This window comes from Mirounga leonina, unplaced genomic scaffold (genome assembly GCF_011800145.1).
Source record: "Mirounga leonina isolate KUSES-001 unplaced genomic scaffold, KU_Mleo_1.0 Mir_93, whole genome shotgun sequence".
Taxonomy (NCBI): Eukaryota; Metazoa; Chordata; class Mammalia; order Carnivora; family Phocidae; genus Mirounga; species Mirounga leonina.
In genome coordinates, this window is record NW_023270854.1 from 54,925,516 (window position 1) to 54,941,751 (window position 16,236).

The window sequence follows — 16,236 nt, forward strand, 5'->3', positions numbered from 1 at the left end:
AAGTTATAGTAATTAAACCAGTACGGTATTGGCATGAGAATAGACAAGCCAATGGAACAGAACACAATCCAGAAACAGACCCGTATATACATGGTCACTTGATTTATGATGAACAGTAGGGGAAAAGAAGGTCTTTTTTACTACATGATGCTGGGTCAACTGAATATTCATATAAAAAGTGAATCTTGGCTCCTATGTTATACCATGTATAAAAAATCAGCTCCAGGTGATTTTTAATCTGAAAGATCAAACAATAAAGATTCTAGAATAAAAAACAGCAGAATATCTTCATGAACATATAATAGGCAAATTTTTTTAAACAGGACACTAGAAGTGCTAACCAGAATGGAAAGGATTAATGGACTCTATTAAATTTTGGACTTTGTATTTATCACAGGGCCCCATTAAGAGAGCGAAATGGCAAATCATAGACTGGAAAGATATTTGCAATATATCTAACCAACAATGGACTTGTTTACAAAAATCAAGAATTCCTATACATCAATAAGAAAAGGACAATCTAAAAGACAAATGGGAAAGATATTTCACAAAAGAAGATATTTAAATAGCCAATAAACACGAAAATGTGTTCAAGCTCATTTGGCCTCAGGGAAATGCAAAATTAAAATCATAATTAAATAGTACTGCAAACCCAAATAAATGGTTAAGATTAGGGACTGACAATATTAACTGCTGGCAAGGATGTGGAGTACCTGCAATTTCCAAACCGTGCTGGCAAGAATGTATTGGCGCAACCACTTTGTAAAAATATTTGACACCAGCTCCTAAATACAAGACCATTCAATTGCCCAGAAATTTCCCTCTTCGGTCTGTACCCTACAGAAATGCACACACAGATCCACCAAATCACATGCAAGAATGTTCCTAGCAGCACCACTGCTGAGAGGGCAAAACTGAAAGCAACCAATATTAAAATGGACAGATAAATTGTGGCATCTTCATAAAATTGAGTAATATGCAGTACTGAGAATAAGCAAAAAATCAAACCATGATTCGAATGAATCTCACAAACATAATGTTCGCAAAAAGAGTCAGACATACAAGGATACATATTGTGTGATTTCAATTATAAAGTGATCAAAACAGGGCAAAGCAACTGACAGTGACAGAAATCAGAAGAGTGACTGTCCTGGAAGGAGGTGGTAATTGGACAGCAGAGCTGGGCTTCCACTCAGATTCTATTTCTTGACCCAAATGGTGATTAAATGAGGGTAAATCTCTTGAACTCGTCTAAAACTATGACTTAAAAAATAAAACAACCTAGCAGGTGTACATGATAGCCATGATATATCAGCAACTAGAGGAAAAAAGTCAATTGTAATTCACCAAATATGATTCTATACTGGTAACAAAACAAAAAGGTGAATTATTATATCCAAAATAAATCTGTGAGGGATTTATTAACAATGTTTACCTTTTTCATGTTTATCTCTTGTGTTATTTTTTGCTTTATGAAATTTTTGGATTTGTAAAGAAGTGAGCCTTAGTTACACATTTGAGAGAAACAGTAAACAGTTAAAAGTTTTTTAGCTGAATATTCCACAAAACAAAGATGTCCCGTGGGGTAGGGCACTGTGGTGGCCTTGACATTGACATGTGTGTGTGGTACCCAGTAGCTGAGTGTTAGCTGCTCTGGTTCTGCGCTCTCTAAGTGGGCCAAAGGGCAGATCATTAAGATGAGCAGGTCCTTTATACTCAAAGGAAATTAGCTTCACTCAAATTGTACTCAAAGGAAGAGATTTTGTGCAGTTCTCTGTGGAACATTCACTGAGCAAAGGTAAAAACCTGAAAGGCCACCACACAGATGCCCAACTCAAGTCCAGAGAAGGGATGTGGTGCAGCAGATATGGCAACAATATCTTCATGCATTATTTTCCTTAACAAAAGGCAGAAAAGAGAACTACCATTTGCCATGTCTCATGCATAACACTCAATATGCTTACCTATAAACCTGTAGATTAATAAGACAAACTCTAACTTCTGTCAATTTTACTACCAGACACCCTTTCAGATAATCATGTTTTCCTCAATAAATTTATATAGCTAATTAAAAATTTCTACCATCCAATCTTACTTTTATACATTATTATGGTAAAGGAAAGAATGTAGTATCTCTAAGAAGTATCCTTGAAAATTATGGGTAGATTTTTTATTTTATCTCTGCCAAGAATAGCTATTGTGAATAAAATGATTTAGAAAACAAAGATAAAAGTAAAAATTGAAAACATGCCCAAGATATGAAAAACACAGGCTGCATACACATGTGTACACATGTACACACAATCTTTAAATATCAAAAGTATAACATTTCCCCTCATAGGAGAAATGGAGGACACATTTTAGCCCATTTCCCTTTTAAAAAAAATATTCGTGATGAATTAAGAAGGTGTTTATTTAGATCAATACCCAGAACAACAACAAGAGTAGGAACTTGGAATTTATGCTCAGATTTATAGCCTTACAAAAAATAAAAGGAAAATACTAAATAATCGTTTAATGTCACGATCACACCCTGAACTCTCCCTTTCCTGCCGTGACTTTCATTCAGAGCAACTTTCTCTTTTTTCTCTATAAAGTGACGTTCCTCTCTTTTGTTCTCTGGATTTGCCTGTGCTTTTACGGGAGATTGCTTGTCCGTAATTGCAATTCTTTGCTATTCCCAAATAAACTCATTTTGCTGGTAAAATAACTGGCTGTTTTATTTTTAAGGTCAACATTAAACCTTTTTAAAGTGATGCAGGAAAGAATAAGTACACAGTGAACAAGTTAGAAGAGATTTCATCTTTCCCATTATGCAAATGCATTTTGCTAGTGATATTTTCTATTTTTATCAGGATGATCCTCATTACTACTTTTACTATATGAATTACAAAATTGACTGTGTATCTGCTTTAACAGGAATATATACATAATTACTCTGTGGAGATATTTTCAAAAGTGTCAAAATACAAATTAAAACACTGACACTTTTTAAGGGCTCTTTATACGGCTCCAAAACACATGTTGTTTACAGAACGAAGGCTTGGTAAAATGGATTAGAACATTCGTATGGAGCAGTTTCTAAAATATCAGTCATTTATTTTATTTAAAGCAATGTTCAGATCTGATGATATTACCCAGAAATGCTTCTGGTTAGGGAGAAACATGTAGATGCACAATGAAACCAAAGTAACTTAACTGCCTTCCATTTTCTGAGGAAAAGATTCCTCCTCCCTTCGTGGCTGAGATGAAATCAAGAGCCGTTCCAGCCACAAGCTGAGCTTGGTCTCTGCCTGAGGTGAACAGGTTAGCTTTGCTCAGAGATGTCATAGCTCTTTTTGGTCAATGGCTGCCAAGCACACTCTTTTTCTCTTAAGAAAAGTCTAATGGGTAATGGGTAGATGGAGATGAGTGCAGTGCTACCAAGTTGTGCTAATTTGCTGTGCTTTTGGCCAAGGCAGCAGAAAACTCACTAATTTTCTTTTCCTCTGGAAGAGGAACAGGGCTCCTGTCGTGTTCTGGGAGATACAAACATGCAGAACTACTATAGCTGAAGACATAGGACACTAATTACAAGTTACCAATGTTTCATCTGATCAGATAAAAATTATTGCACTAAATGAACACAACTAAGGGGAAACTTACTCCTTAGCTTGCTACAATATAACCTCAAAATTATAGATGAAATTCTGTACATATCGAAACTCAACTGGAAAGAAACAGAATTAAATGAAAGCATGCAATTCTTTTTCCTACACTCCAATAATCCTTCAGCTTTTAGTTTTAAGTTTAAACAAAACTTTTCCCCTAACAACCTTCTTGGCTGTCTTAATAATGAGGTACATTTCCCAGTCCCTCAATATATAAAAATGCCATGAGACGCTCCCCGTTTCCCTCCTTCATGCCCTCTGCGGATGACAGAGAGATTCCACCACTGAGACCTTTACTTGGATAGGTTTTGATTTGTCTTATAATGAATGAGGATCACAGAAATTAGAGTCTAGTCCTTTCACTTTAAAAATGAAAAAATCAAGGTTGGAGTGGAGAAGTAATGGAACGTACTTGTCTGTAAGGTTGGGACTAGACCACAAATCCCCTCCTGGAATGATAAAACCAACCCAGCAAACAAGACATTCTTCACAACAAAAAGCATAGTCTGTGTTTTTGCTAGTGTTTTTGTTTTTTACCTCTGAAGAGATTATCCAAGTCAATATCTTCTTTTCCTTTGATTTTCAAACACTTTGCCTGCTGTACAAGTCTGGGCAAAGAACAGAAATAAAATCTAGATTCATTATCCGGTGAGGTAGGAATCAAGCATGACAGCAGCACAAATTTAAATAGAAACCACAGGGTAAACAGTAATTGACAGGTATTTTGCTGCACCAAGGCTTGTTACAGTTTTTCTTCAGTTTAAGATTTTTAAAATATATTTTCTGTCAGAAACTCTAACTTTGAAACCTGCAACTTGAAAGCTCTCCCCACTCCAGCCCCCATTCATTCTGTTACAGCAGAAAGTTTCTAGAACTCTCTGGGGAATAATCTCTTCAGGTTCTGAGGAGGAGCTATCAGGGATGATAAGGGATGGTATGGTAGTAAGTGGGTAAATAGTAATTGCTACTGATGATTTTAGCTTTTATTTTAATCAGAAGATTATAGACATTGTGCTTAAACAACCGTATAAAGTAATTTAGTTACACAGTTGAATGTCAGAGAATTAATTAACTTTTAAAATGCTCCTGTTTGCAGTAAGGACTAATTGTGTAACTCTTCCATCATGCAACTTTATTAAAACTTGAGGCTCATGGTTTGTAATGAATATGGAAGTTTCTAAAATGAAAATTTTCCAGTGTTGCTAATTACCTAGTAATTAATTTTAAGTAGAGAGACCTTGAGATAGTTGATTAATTTATCCATATATATTTACGATTTTCATGAAAATTATAATAGCTTGCTTTGCAAATGCATGTTCCTATTGCACTTGTACAGTAGCCCTCTCCTTTTAGCCTCACTGACAAACTTTCGAGTCTGTTTCGATTTCTGTTTTAGATGAGGATCCCGATTCAGTCACCAAAACCTTACACAGGAACCTAAATGACTCGTACATAATTGGAGGTCGTTTTATCTATAAATTCTATAAATATATATGTCATGGTAAAAACATATTCTATCAGTTAGATATATATATTTTTTACCATTAGACATTTTTTTAAAGATTTTATTTATTTATTTGGCAGAGAGAGAGAGTAAAAGCAGGGGGAGCAGCAGTGTGAGGGGGAGAAGCAGGCTCGATCCTGTGGGACTCAATCCTAGGACACTGGGATCACGACCTGAGCCGAAGGCAGACACTTAACCGACTGAGCCACCCAGGCACCCCCCATTAGACATTTTTAAATAAAAAATGCAAGAAATGGAGAAAGAATTTCTTTTGAAATCCCACCTTGGACCTTAAAAGAAAGCCCTACATAGCTACTACTATGGAACATCCTAGCTAGGGGTAGTGAAGCTGAAGTGTAGTGTGGAGACCAGCACCCTCAGCAGAGAAAACCTGCATCCAGGCTCTAGGCTTGTACCCCAGAGCTCATTTCTAAACTCTATATAGAGGTCTCAACTTCCCAACATGCAAAAGGAAGCTGGACTTGCTTTACAGGGTTTGTTCTGAACAGTTAGTGAAACTCTGTACTATAAAATAGTTTACAAACTTTTATTCAGCAGGGACGTGCATAAAAATGTGAGGAATATTTTCATTAATTCAATATGCTTAATTTTCATTATACTCTGGATATATACAGATCATCAGGATTTGTTTACGTCCTTGTAGGAAAGAATATTAGCAATAGAAAGAGGACTTGGATTTAAGCAGTGAGCAGCTGGTGGAGAGAGCTGGTCAACGTGGAATGCCAGAGGCACAACATGTGCACTCAATAGCACAGTGTCGTCATTTTGCAAAGAAGATGGAAAAAAGAACAATTTTAGTCTGCTTATATATTTTTGCAAATGTGTGCTTGGGTATATTCCCCAAAACTTTATAAATTCGATGAAACTGAGTTGATTTTCAAACCATCTTAAAGCATCCCTCTACAATTGATCCTGATGAAGATCTTGATTCTGTCTTAAAATTTTGAAAAATAGACGCTAGTATGCCTTATATAACTTTGATGGGGATTTTAAAAAGCAATTTAAAAATAAATCAAATAATTTTACTGAGTAGCTTTAAAATAAAATTCCAGGCACTGCCATTAACCACAGACATATTTCAGTACAGTCTTGCTTTCAAAATGATTACATCACTAGGGTCACCCTGTAATCAGTTCAGGCTCAGTAACATTTCCTGAGTGAGACAGGTATCTTCTAAGGACTTCTGGACTCCTCACTTTCTTCACCCTCATTTCATTATCACAAAAACTCTATAAGGTAGAGGTATAGGACCCTTGATACAAATAAAGAAACTGAGGCTCAGAGATATTAAATCACTTGCCCATCTTGGGCACACAGTGAGTCAATGGTGAAGCCAGAACACAAACTCCAGTCTGCAGACTCCAAATCCAGGCTTCCCCTTCTCTGAGCATCATTGTCCAATGTCTGCTGAGCACTCACAGAAGGCATCAAGAAGGAGAAGTCACTGGCACAGCAAAAGAAAGGGAGAGTCAATAATGCTCCTGGCAGCTGGAGGGAGAGATGGCCTGGAGCTAGGCTAGTGGGGAACTCTGTGGAGGATGCAACTGGGTCTGGTCCTAAAAGAAGGGAGATGACAGGCTTGTAAAGTTCTAGAAAATTAAAGTGGGGGAAAAGCAGGAACTGCAGCAGACTGGGCATAAGCACAATGAGAGGGAGGGTGTTCGGCGGACACGGAGAAGCTAATCAACCTACTGGGCTGAAGCACCTGCACTGTGCAGGGAAAGGAGGATCGGAGGTGAGGCTAAAAGAACAAGCTAGAGCCAAGTCGTGGAGAGCCTTGCATGCTGTTCTCAAGCGTTTGGACTTCCTCTTGCTGGCAGAGAAGACAGTGACTGAAGTGTTGCATCTTGAAAAGAGTCTACTGCATACAGGGAGCAGAAATGTTTGGTGATGATTAGGCCAGTAATGTGCCAAAGATTATTTGTTTGTATTTTAGCTAAAAAGGTAATACCATTGAAATCTCTAGGCATTATTCTTTCACCAGTAATTGTGCTTGAAGCCTGGCCCATATTTTTCATCATAGTTCCAGGCTCTCCAAACAATCTTCCAAATCCTTTGCTATTGCGATTGCTGGTGCAGCCCCAAGTGTCAGGCTACCCGTGTGTCTGTGTACCCCTGACTCACCCCACACAGGAGTGCATGACTTAGAGAATTACTGCTTCTGTTGCGGAGACTGGCCGCTGTCTTCGAGAGTCTCTGCTACCCACATTGGTTTTCCACTTGCCTTGTCCTTTGGATTTTGTTACTTCCCGTTGACAAAAGGGGCTGCATGCTCTCTGACTCCCTTTCTGTGCTTCTGCTACATTTAAAATGGCAGATTAGTGGCTACTCTTTCTGGGCTTGGTAAATGCTAGGCCCTGAACTAGATGCCCAACATGAAGGAGGTAATATTAATCCTATATCTATGTGTTGAAAAGTATAAAGAGGCTAAATAAGTCACACAATAAGCTGAAGAGCCAAAGTGGGAAAAAATCAGAATTTGGAGTTAAGTCAGGTTAGTCTAAATGTAGTCAAACTCCTAGAACGGGAGTTGCAAACGGCAGCCCATGAGTCAAATCCTGCCCATTGCCTGCTTCTGTGAATGAAACTGTAGTACGCCATGCTCATGCATTACTTATAGTCCATGGCTGCCCCCCCCACACACAGTGGTCAAGCTGAGGAACTATAGTAGAGATCTTAAGGCTGGCAAAGCCTAAAATATTTACTATCTGGCCCTTTAGAAAAAAAGTTTGCTGACTCCTGTTCTAGCAGTAAAGGAAAAGGTTCCTAAGGCCAAAATATATGTATGACATGTGATGGTTTTACATACTACCTTTTCTCAAAATTGCCTTAATAACTGTAGTTAGTTATCACTTAGAATAGGGCTTCAAAGGCAAATATTGAGCTCTGAATGCTTTTTATTTTTTTAGACAAATTGCCCAGGTCCAATCAGTATTTCCTTAAGCTTTTCCTACATGCAGGTATTACAGTCAGCCAAAATGGTATCCGCCACCGAGAGACTCAGAATCTACCAGAGGATACAGATGTGTAAAGTGCCAACCTTCACACAAAGCAGATGGAGGAAAGGCCTACACGAAGAGATGAGAAAGTGCTTTGGGATCACAAAGTGGGAAGGGACTTTCTGCTTAAAATGTCAGTGAGATCAGAAAAAGCTTTTAGGAGGAGAGGAGTTTGTCTAGGCCTCAAAGCAAGTTTTACTAAGGGAAGCATCAAGGGGGACAGGTGTGGTGTGTGATGAGGTGAGGTGTGTAGGCTGGGGATATATTATGAGGACTGCAAAGGCCTTCTGCACATGTATGTATGTATTCTGTGTATGTGTGTGTGTGTGTGTTTGTATGTGTGAATTTAGTGATAGTAAAGCAAAATAAGTCAAGAACCCCTAAGACTATATATCTAAGGACAGATTCATACAGTATATATTTAGTTTGTAAATAAAATGTAATTCAACTTTTAAAAATATTGCATTATAAACCATCAATAAATGACATACATATGGAAATGTTTACTGCAGCATTATTTAAAGAGGAAAAATACTGGAAACAACCTGACTGTCGACAGGGGAGTTAGCTGAATAAGTTAAGGTATGTCCATTCTATGATAAATGATATAGTTATTTAAAACAATGCATTGGACCCATTTGTGTTAATACAGGAAATTACCCATGACATATTGTTAAATAAATAAAACACACTTTTAAGCTAATATCTCTTATTGTCAGACTTTAAACCAGCAAACAATGGTTTTACATGGCAGTCCGTAAGAGATAAGGGAAATTTGTTTTTTCTTTGTGAGTAGACTTAGTTGTGTAAGTCTTTACAAGTTTTCCACATAAAAAGAAAAGTCCAAGACCAGATTATGTTTATTCTAGCCACAAATGCTGACTTCTTTATAGGTGCCTTGTTCAGAGCGCCATTATAAACTTGGCATAAAAATAAGTGTGCATTTTATTAAAGCTTCAGCATTTAATGTCAGGGTCCTTTAAATTTCGCTGACATGTTAACCTGTCAGGAATGCAGCCTCTTTCCCCTACAGTCAACATGACTGTATCCTAATCTATCCAGAGTGATACATGCCAACCTTGAAAGAGACATTACCACAAAATTACTGTAATATTTTTTAAAAGAGTGAGTGTATATCTGAATATCCATATGTATACATAAACACAGAAAAAGTGTAAAAGAGAACATTATTATTCACACAAGTAACCTCAGGATGCACATCAGAGTTGAGGAGTGGGGAGTGAGAAATTATGTTTTAAAAACTTCTCTATTACCTGATTTATTGCAGTGGGAATTTTATCATATTTTAACAAGCCTATAAGTTAGTTTATTTGACCAGAAAAAGTCTGGGTATTATTTTTTTTTAATTTTAATTTTTTTTCTTTTTACTAATCTATATTTTCTAATTTTCCTATAATACACAAGAATTGCTTTAGTTATGAGAAAAAATCATGTTAAATGTCCCAATTTTACTATTTGCAATGAATGGAAAATAATTGTTTTAAAGCCAGATCAAGGATGTAGATGAGAAAAAATGCCCACTGGTGCTTGGGCAACAAAGTTTTGTTTTTCTGGTGTACAGGAACACCCATATTCCTTTATGCACAGAACTGTGGACATTTTAGCACACACTGTTCTGCAGCATTTAATTACTAAGAGCCTGGGCCAAGGCAGGATTCCAGAAATCCAGAGATCCACAATAAATTATAAAATGCCTTGTGAGAACCAGCTCAGAGAAATATTTTTAAAGATCTTTTTAAGGCATACATTGAGCATTTTATAATGTTTCAGCAGAAGTGTAAATTTGTTTACAAACCACCAGACTATAATGGAGGTGCCAAGTCCTTTTACCCCAGCACTGTTACTGTCTACACTCCTGAGCTGATCTTGACACGACTCACTTCATTTTCAATTTGCAAAATATTCAACAGAACCACCCTGCCTTTTTTCCCTAATGGCATAGATCTACTTATGGTCTCTAGGAGGTTAAGATCGGTAGTTGCTGGAAACATTGTAAGTGTTGCCCATTCACTCCCTTGTTACTTCTTCCATGGCACTTAGCCACAGTCTGCCATTTTCTCCTCATTGACAGTTTACTTTTGTTTGCTCTCCTCCATCTCCTCTACCTGACAATACGCTCCCTGCAGGGCTGGGGCAGTTGTGTTCACTGCCATATTCTTAGCACCTACCACACCACCCGGCCACAGTAGAAGCTCCACATGTATTTGCTGAATGAATAAATGTTGATGCAATGAGGGAATCAACATGCCTCCTGCCAAGTCTTCCTGCCTGACTGAGTTTAAGACCTCATCCCTCCACTTCACTAGCTTGGGCCATTTTCTTACCACCAAGTGAAAGCTTACTGAAGTCAAAGATTTTAGTCTGCTTTGTTCTAGCTATATCACTACAGTTTGGAGTACTACTTTTCTAAGTATTTGTTCAAAGGATAAATGTTGAATGAATGAATGATTGAATATGTCCTATTTCAGGATGTGGCTACAGTCAGGATCTCAATTCTGCAAGGTTAAGTGTCATTCAGGTATTCATACCATAAACCAGTTCTATTCTGACCTAATCTTAATTCTAGAGGAGGAAGAGGTATGGAATAGTGAGCAGAGCAATGACGCAGGAGTCAGAGGGCTCCAAGTGGCCATTCATGACAGTGTCAATAGGGAACTCAATTCTTTGGCTCCGGTATCCTTATTTTTCTGTGGGCAAGAGGCAGGGCTAGACAATCTTTGAGTCCCTTCCCACTGCAAAGCCCCAGGATTGTCATACTCCACTAGAGATCCTTCAGCGTGTGCCTGGAGGTGTGGAAAAGGAGGGAGTTTGTCTGGATGGTGCTGGGTTTCCTGTCCAGCCACAACCTCTACAGAAGGTTTCCTGGGTATCCAGGAAAAATCCTGATGTTTGACCACTGCTCACATGATTAAGGGGTGTAATTGAGTTTCAGATGCAGAGGAATAGCTCAGACTAAATAAATAAAGGTCTAAATTTCTATTTTTGGTGCAAAGATGTGTTGTACATACACAACTAGAACTGGCTCAGTTGAAAGACTTTAAAATCAACAATTTTTATAAAAATGGAAAAAGGTATCAATAGTTTCTATTATGTGCCAGGCTCAGTCATACTTTCTATATACCTATATTCAAGATCTAAGCCTCATACTTTATATTCATTTCACAGGTAAGGAAATTGAGTCTCTAAGACACAAACTAATGAAGATACCTGAACCAATGAACTTAGATTTACTAAGAACCTATTATAATGTGACCAGGAATGAGGAAAAAACAAAAGCATAATGAAAACTGGTTCATACCCTTTAGCAGCCTCCCGTTCTTACGAGAAAATAAGGCACACATACAACGTAAGCACTAAGGAGGCACATGTAGACACAGACACAAAAGCTATTGATGTGTGGTATAGACCAAAGCACAAAGGAGTGCTAAGAACAAGGAATGGGGCTATCTCTTACTGTATCCATATCCCTGGACCTACCAAGTTCCTGGCACAGAGCGGCTGCTCAAAATCTATTTAACTTGTTGAGTGCCTACTGAGTATCAGGCATTATACTAGGTGTCAGAAATACAGAAATGTGTACGATGTGGTCTCTGACCTCAAGAAGCTCATATGGGCTGGAACTGCTGTAGAGAAAACTTTAAGGTACAGCTGAGCCTTTGAGAAGGGAGAAGATGCATGTGGGAGTAGATAAGGAAGGAGGAATGGGAACAAAGGCACCAGCCCAGGAATAAAAACAATATTGTGGGTGATCACAGGGAGTGAGTGGGACACTGAGTAGGCTTCATCTCCCCAAGCAGAGAATTTATGTGGGAAGTTATGAGAAAAAACACTGATGGATTAAGGAAAACCTAGGTAATGACTTGGAAGACTAATACAGGAAACAACCAACTAACACTATTTTAATTCTGAGAATGGACCCCATAGCAGGTATTTATGGTGCAGCTAATTTGAGTAGTGGAAATAAACTAGCTGGCTTGTGGCAGCACAATTTATTATGAGGATCATTAAGGAACTATTCCCACTACACACCATTCCCTCTGATTACCATAGCTTCCTCAGCCATTTTTATTATCAGTATAGGCCTTAGGGAAGTGCATAAAATTTATAATATGGAAGGCATTAGGGGAAAAAGGAGATTTACTAGGCATTTTCTTAGATTTTCTTTCTTTTTCTTTTCTTCTTTTTTGAGAGAAAGAGAGACAGCGTGGGGGAGGAGCAGAGGAAGAGAGAGAATCTTAAGCAGGCTTCATGCTCAGCAGCACGGAGCCTAATGTGGGGCTCGATCTCATGACCCTGAGATCATGACCCGAGCCAAAATCAAGAGTCAGATGCTTAACCGACTGAGTCACCGAGATGTCCCTCTTAGATTTTCTTAACAGCAATGAATGAGTATGAATATGACTGAATATTAACAATGGGGTTCTACCGATTGTGTGAATTAGAATATGTTAAGCACTGCTTTGGGGAAGCAAAAGAAGATATTAAAGAATACTTAGGTGGCTGCAAATGCCTGAAAAAATGCTCCACTCAGACCCAGGGAAGCTGGCTAACAAATAATATGGAGGGAGGGGACAGTTGCATTTCAAAGTAATTTCTTTATGATGAAATTGTTTTAATGAGTATAATTTTATTCCCATGTTGCAGAGAGAGACCTTTAATCTATTAAAATAAAATGTGTTCAAGAAAGAAGATTTTGTATAACATATAGTATAAATAAAAACAAATGGTTTTGGGAAATCATGGTAAGATTCTTCCCCTCCAAATAGTTCTATTTTCACAAAACAAGAAATAAATGCATCACAAGATGACCCTGAGAATCACAGACGCAGTAGAAAGTCATTTAGACATAAATTCAGCCAGACCGTTCAAACATTAAGCTGACATCCCTTGGCTAGTCTAATGTAGTGGAAATGTGTATAAGATTTGGAATCAGGCAGTTCTAGACCCAAATCCTAACTTTCCTACTAATTGTCTGTGTGATCCTGCAAACTCTGCCCAACGTCTCTGAACCTGCAGGTGTCTACATTATAAAATCAGAATAAGAATACTTACCACACATAAGGTTGTTGTGAGGATAAAATGAAATTAACACAGTGATGTATGCAGACTGTTTAGCACAGTGCTTTGTGGCCCAAAGTAAGTGTGTGATATTAATATTAGATAGCTATTATTACTGATACTTCTAGTATTACTATTATTAGTTTACTGAAACAGGAATATGCTGGATGGAATCAGAACACCTATATTTGGGTCCCAAATCAGTTACTACTAAGGATCTCAACTTCCTCACTTATTAATGGCAATACTATGCTGACAATAATATCTGTTTTGCCTAAGTTATAAGACTATGGGAAGCTCCAAAGGTAATGTATGTGCAAACTATAAACTGTCAAATTAAAAATATCCCCTAGAGTACATACCTAAATGAAAGAAACTCAAGTATAAGGTCATTTGCCTGTACATAATGCACCAGGAATGTAATACTACTCCACTCTATTAGCATAAAGGGAAAATGATACTCTGTCAGAAATGATGACCTTCTGTGAGACTGGCTCTTTAAAGCTGTGTTAACATGGAATATTACTGCTATGAATGTGAATCTTGTAAACATCTAGTAGTATATGGTCTACTCAACTTTAAAACTTGACCCTCTATTCAGAAAATGTGAACATAATCAGATGATTTACTAATAATAACCCCCTCTACCAAGATTAATATAAAAACAAACATACTTTTAAAAATAATCACAAAACTGGGATGCAGTTAGGGAAAAGACAAAATGCCCAAATTTTTGGGCAGCATCTAAGTGATTTGGGAAGAATGTCAAGAGTTAATTTTATATTTTGCACTTGAATTGTCAGAAGTCCGGATATTCTAAGGTGACAAGTGTTCCTGGTATAAGCAATTACAGAAGGCCTGTCCAGAGCTCAGTGATGGATTGGTGAATGGCTGGCTGCATGGATGGGAGGAGGGATGGAATCTGTAACTCTAATTTTCTCTAATTTAACCCCCATGCCTATCCTTGGACATGAGCCAGGTAAAAATCATTCTCAACAGGTAGAAGAAAGAGATAGAATTTAAATAGTCTCCACCTATATCTGCTACCTTGTGATTTTTAAGAGCAAAGATTTTAGGGAAAAGTCAGCCCCAGGAAACCACTACAAGTAAACTGTAAAGAGAATTAAAATATATTTTCTCTGCTCATAATCAGCCTTACTTATGATTCCTTGATGATTTCCTGGCTTTTTTTTCCCCACCACTCTGGAATTCTAGACCATGAGCAGGATGTCACAGAGATGGGGGTAGAATCAAAGTGGGCACTCCAGCGAATACTAAGCAAACATTGTCATGAGGGCTGGTTAAATGAAAAAAAGTGGGCTGGGACTGGAGTGCAAGGAGGGCTTTGGTCTTGAGACTGGAAAACAAAAGAAGGCTTAAGAATTCAAGATGTGCACAGTATGACTCCCCTCCCCTTGCCCAGTTCCTTATACAGCACTGGGCGTACATGAAATAGGATTCCACAGGATAGGGTCATGTGTGATTTTTCTGCTTGGTTATCAACTAACATTCTCTACTTCTTCTTTCTATCTGTAGCAATTATGCTTGTCTGGTCTATTTCAGTGTAAATCCCCTTCAAAATGGTAAAGCATATAATAATATATTGAAAAGAGTTAAGTTCCTAAGAGGAGTTCAAGAGAGGAGAGGCCATATATCTATGTTTGCTGAAAGGAAAGGCCTAGCTAGCCTCAGAGAATGTGGCAGTTTAACAGTTTTTTTAAAAGTGGTTCAAAGATCTGTTTTGTCTCCCCGACTTTTGACATTGAGGACGAACGTCTAAAATGTTTACAAGAGAAACTGACTAAATTTTTATTTGGAAAATAAAAAGGTAACAGAACAAAATAATATGAGCAAAAGGATGTACTGGTCTCAATAATTCTGGGATAAATAAATACCATTCCTTGGAAAACAGTTTTTAAAAAAGCAAAGGAAAAAATTCTCCCTCCACTGGGACATGGAAAGGACACCGGAGCCCCTCAACTACTTAGACTTGTAAACAGTGTGGGCGGGAAAAACTTCACAGCAAGACCCTGTGAAGTTTCAACAAGAGAAGTGGGTGTATAACAAATAATAAAAAATGCAAGATACAGCTACAAAAATAGACATGCATATCCATAGGAAATAAACGGTGCAGTAGAGCTAATCTGCACAGTGGTGTGCGGAGAGATCAAAACCAAAATCAGCTACTCAACAAGAAGGAAACGTCACCCAAATACGTTATACCAACATTTGCTTGAAAAAGAACAAAACCCACCCTTTGCACCAAACTCTCCTGATGGACAGGTGTCTCCTTGGGAGGGAGGTAGCAGCCTCGCTGGGACTGAAGGCATAAACTGGCAGAAAGTTGTTCCATTGGGAGCTGGGGCTCCCACATGATGAGAGGCGCATGCCTCTTCCTTCCATATGGTGCTGAATGAACAGAGCAAGGCTCTGGGGAGAAACAACAGCCCCCCTCAAGTAGCCGCTCCTTCAAAGCTCACACAGGGAGGGTCTACTGTCTCTCAAGGGCTTGAACAGGAGTGCCTCCTTCCTGCAGTGGGGTCTGAGAAACACTCACTCCTTGCTTCTCTGACCAGCCTTTCTTGGCTCCTTGTCTGTCTGGTCTCCAATTACTTACTGAGTGTCAGATTTTTCTATGTTTATAATTCCTGGCATAGGTTAAGACATATCAAATAAGGTTACATTTGCAGCTCCCTAGAAAATGGTAACATGTAAATGAAAATTGGAAATTGATGTTTCAAGGGTAAGTTTGCATTTAAGAACAAAAGGATAATGTGTTACCAATGAATCAACACGGAAACTGTTCCCAGTAAGAAGAAATCGTATGGGAGGTGCATCTGGACTAACAAGGACAAGACAGATACAAGGCAGGACAGGAAATCCTGGTAGGATGGAGTAGATGCAAATACTCCACGTCCTAAAGAGAGCCCATCTCCGAATAAAGATGTTTTCAAGGCAAAAGGGAATCTTAGGGAATTTTAAA

At 38.2% G+C, this 16,236-nt stretch overlaps 1 protein-coding gene across 1 annotated transcript in view; it reads right to left on the reverse strand.

Moving 5' to 3' along the window:
* The window catches only part of L3MBTL4 (L3MBTL histone methyl-lysine binding protein 4), a 397,494-nt gene that overhangs the window by 113,625 nt on the left and 267,633 nt on the right, over positions 1-16,236 (reverse strand). The window contains exon 15 of the mRNA XM_034995942.1: positions 4,188-4,258. Coding sequence (XP_034851833.1) covers positions 4,188-4,258 — 71 coding nt within the window. The remainder of the gene's footprint in view (positions 1-4,187; positions 4,259-16,236) is intronic.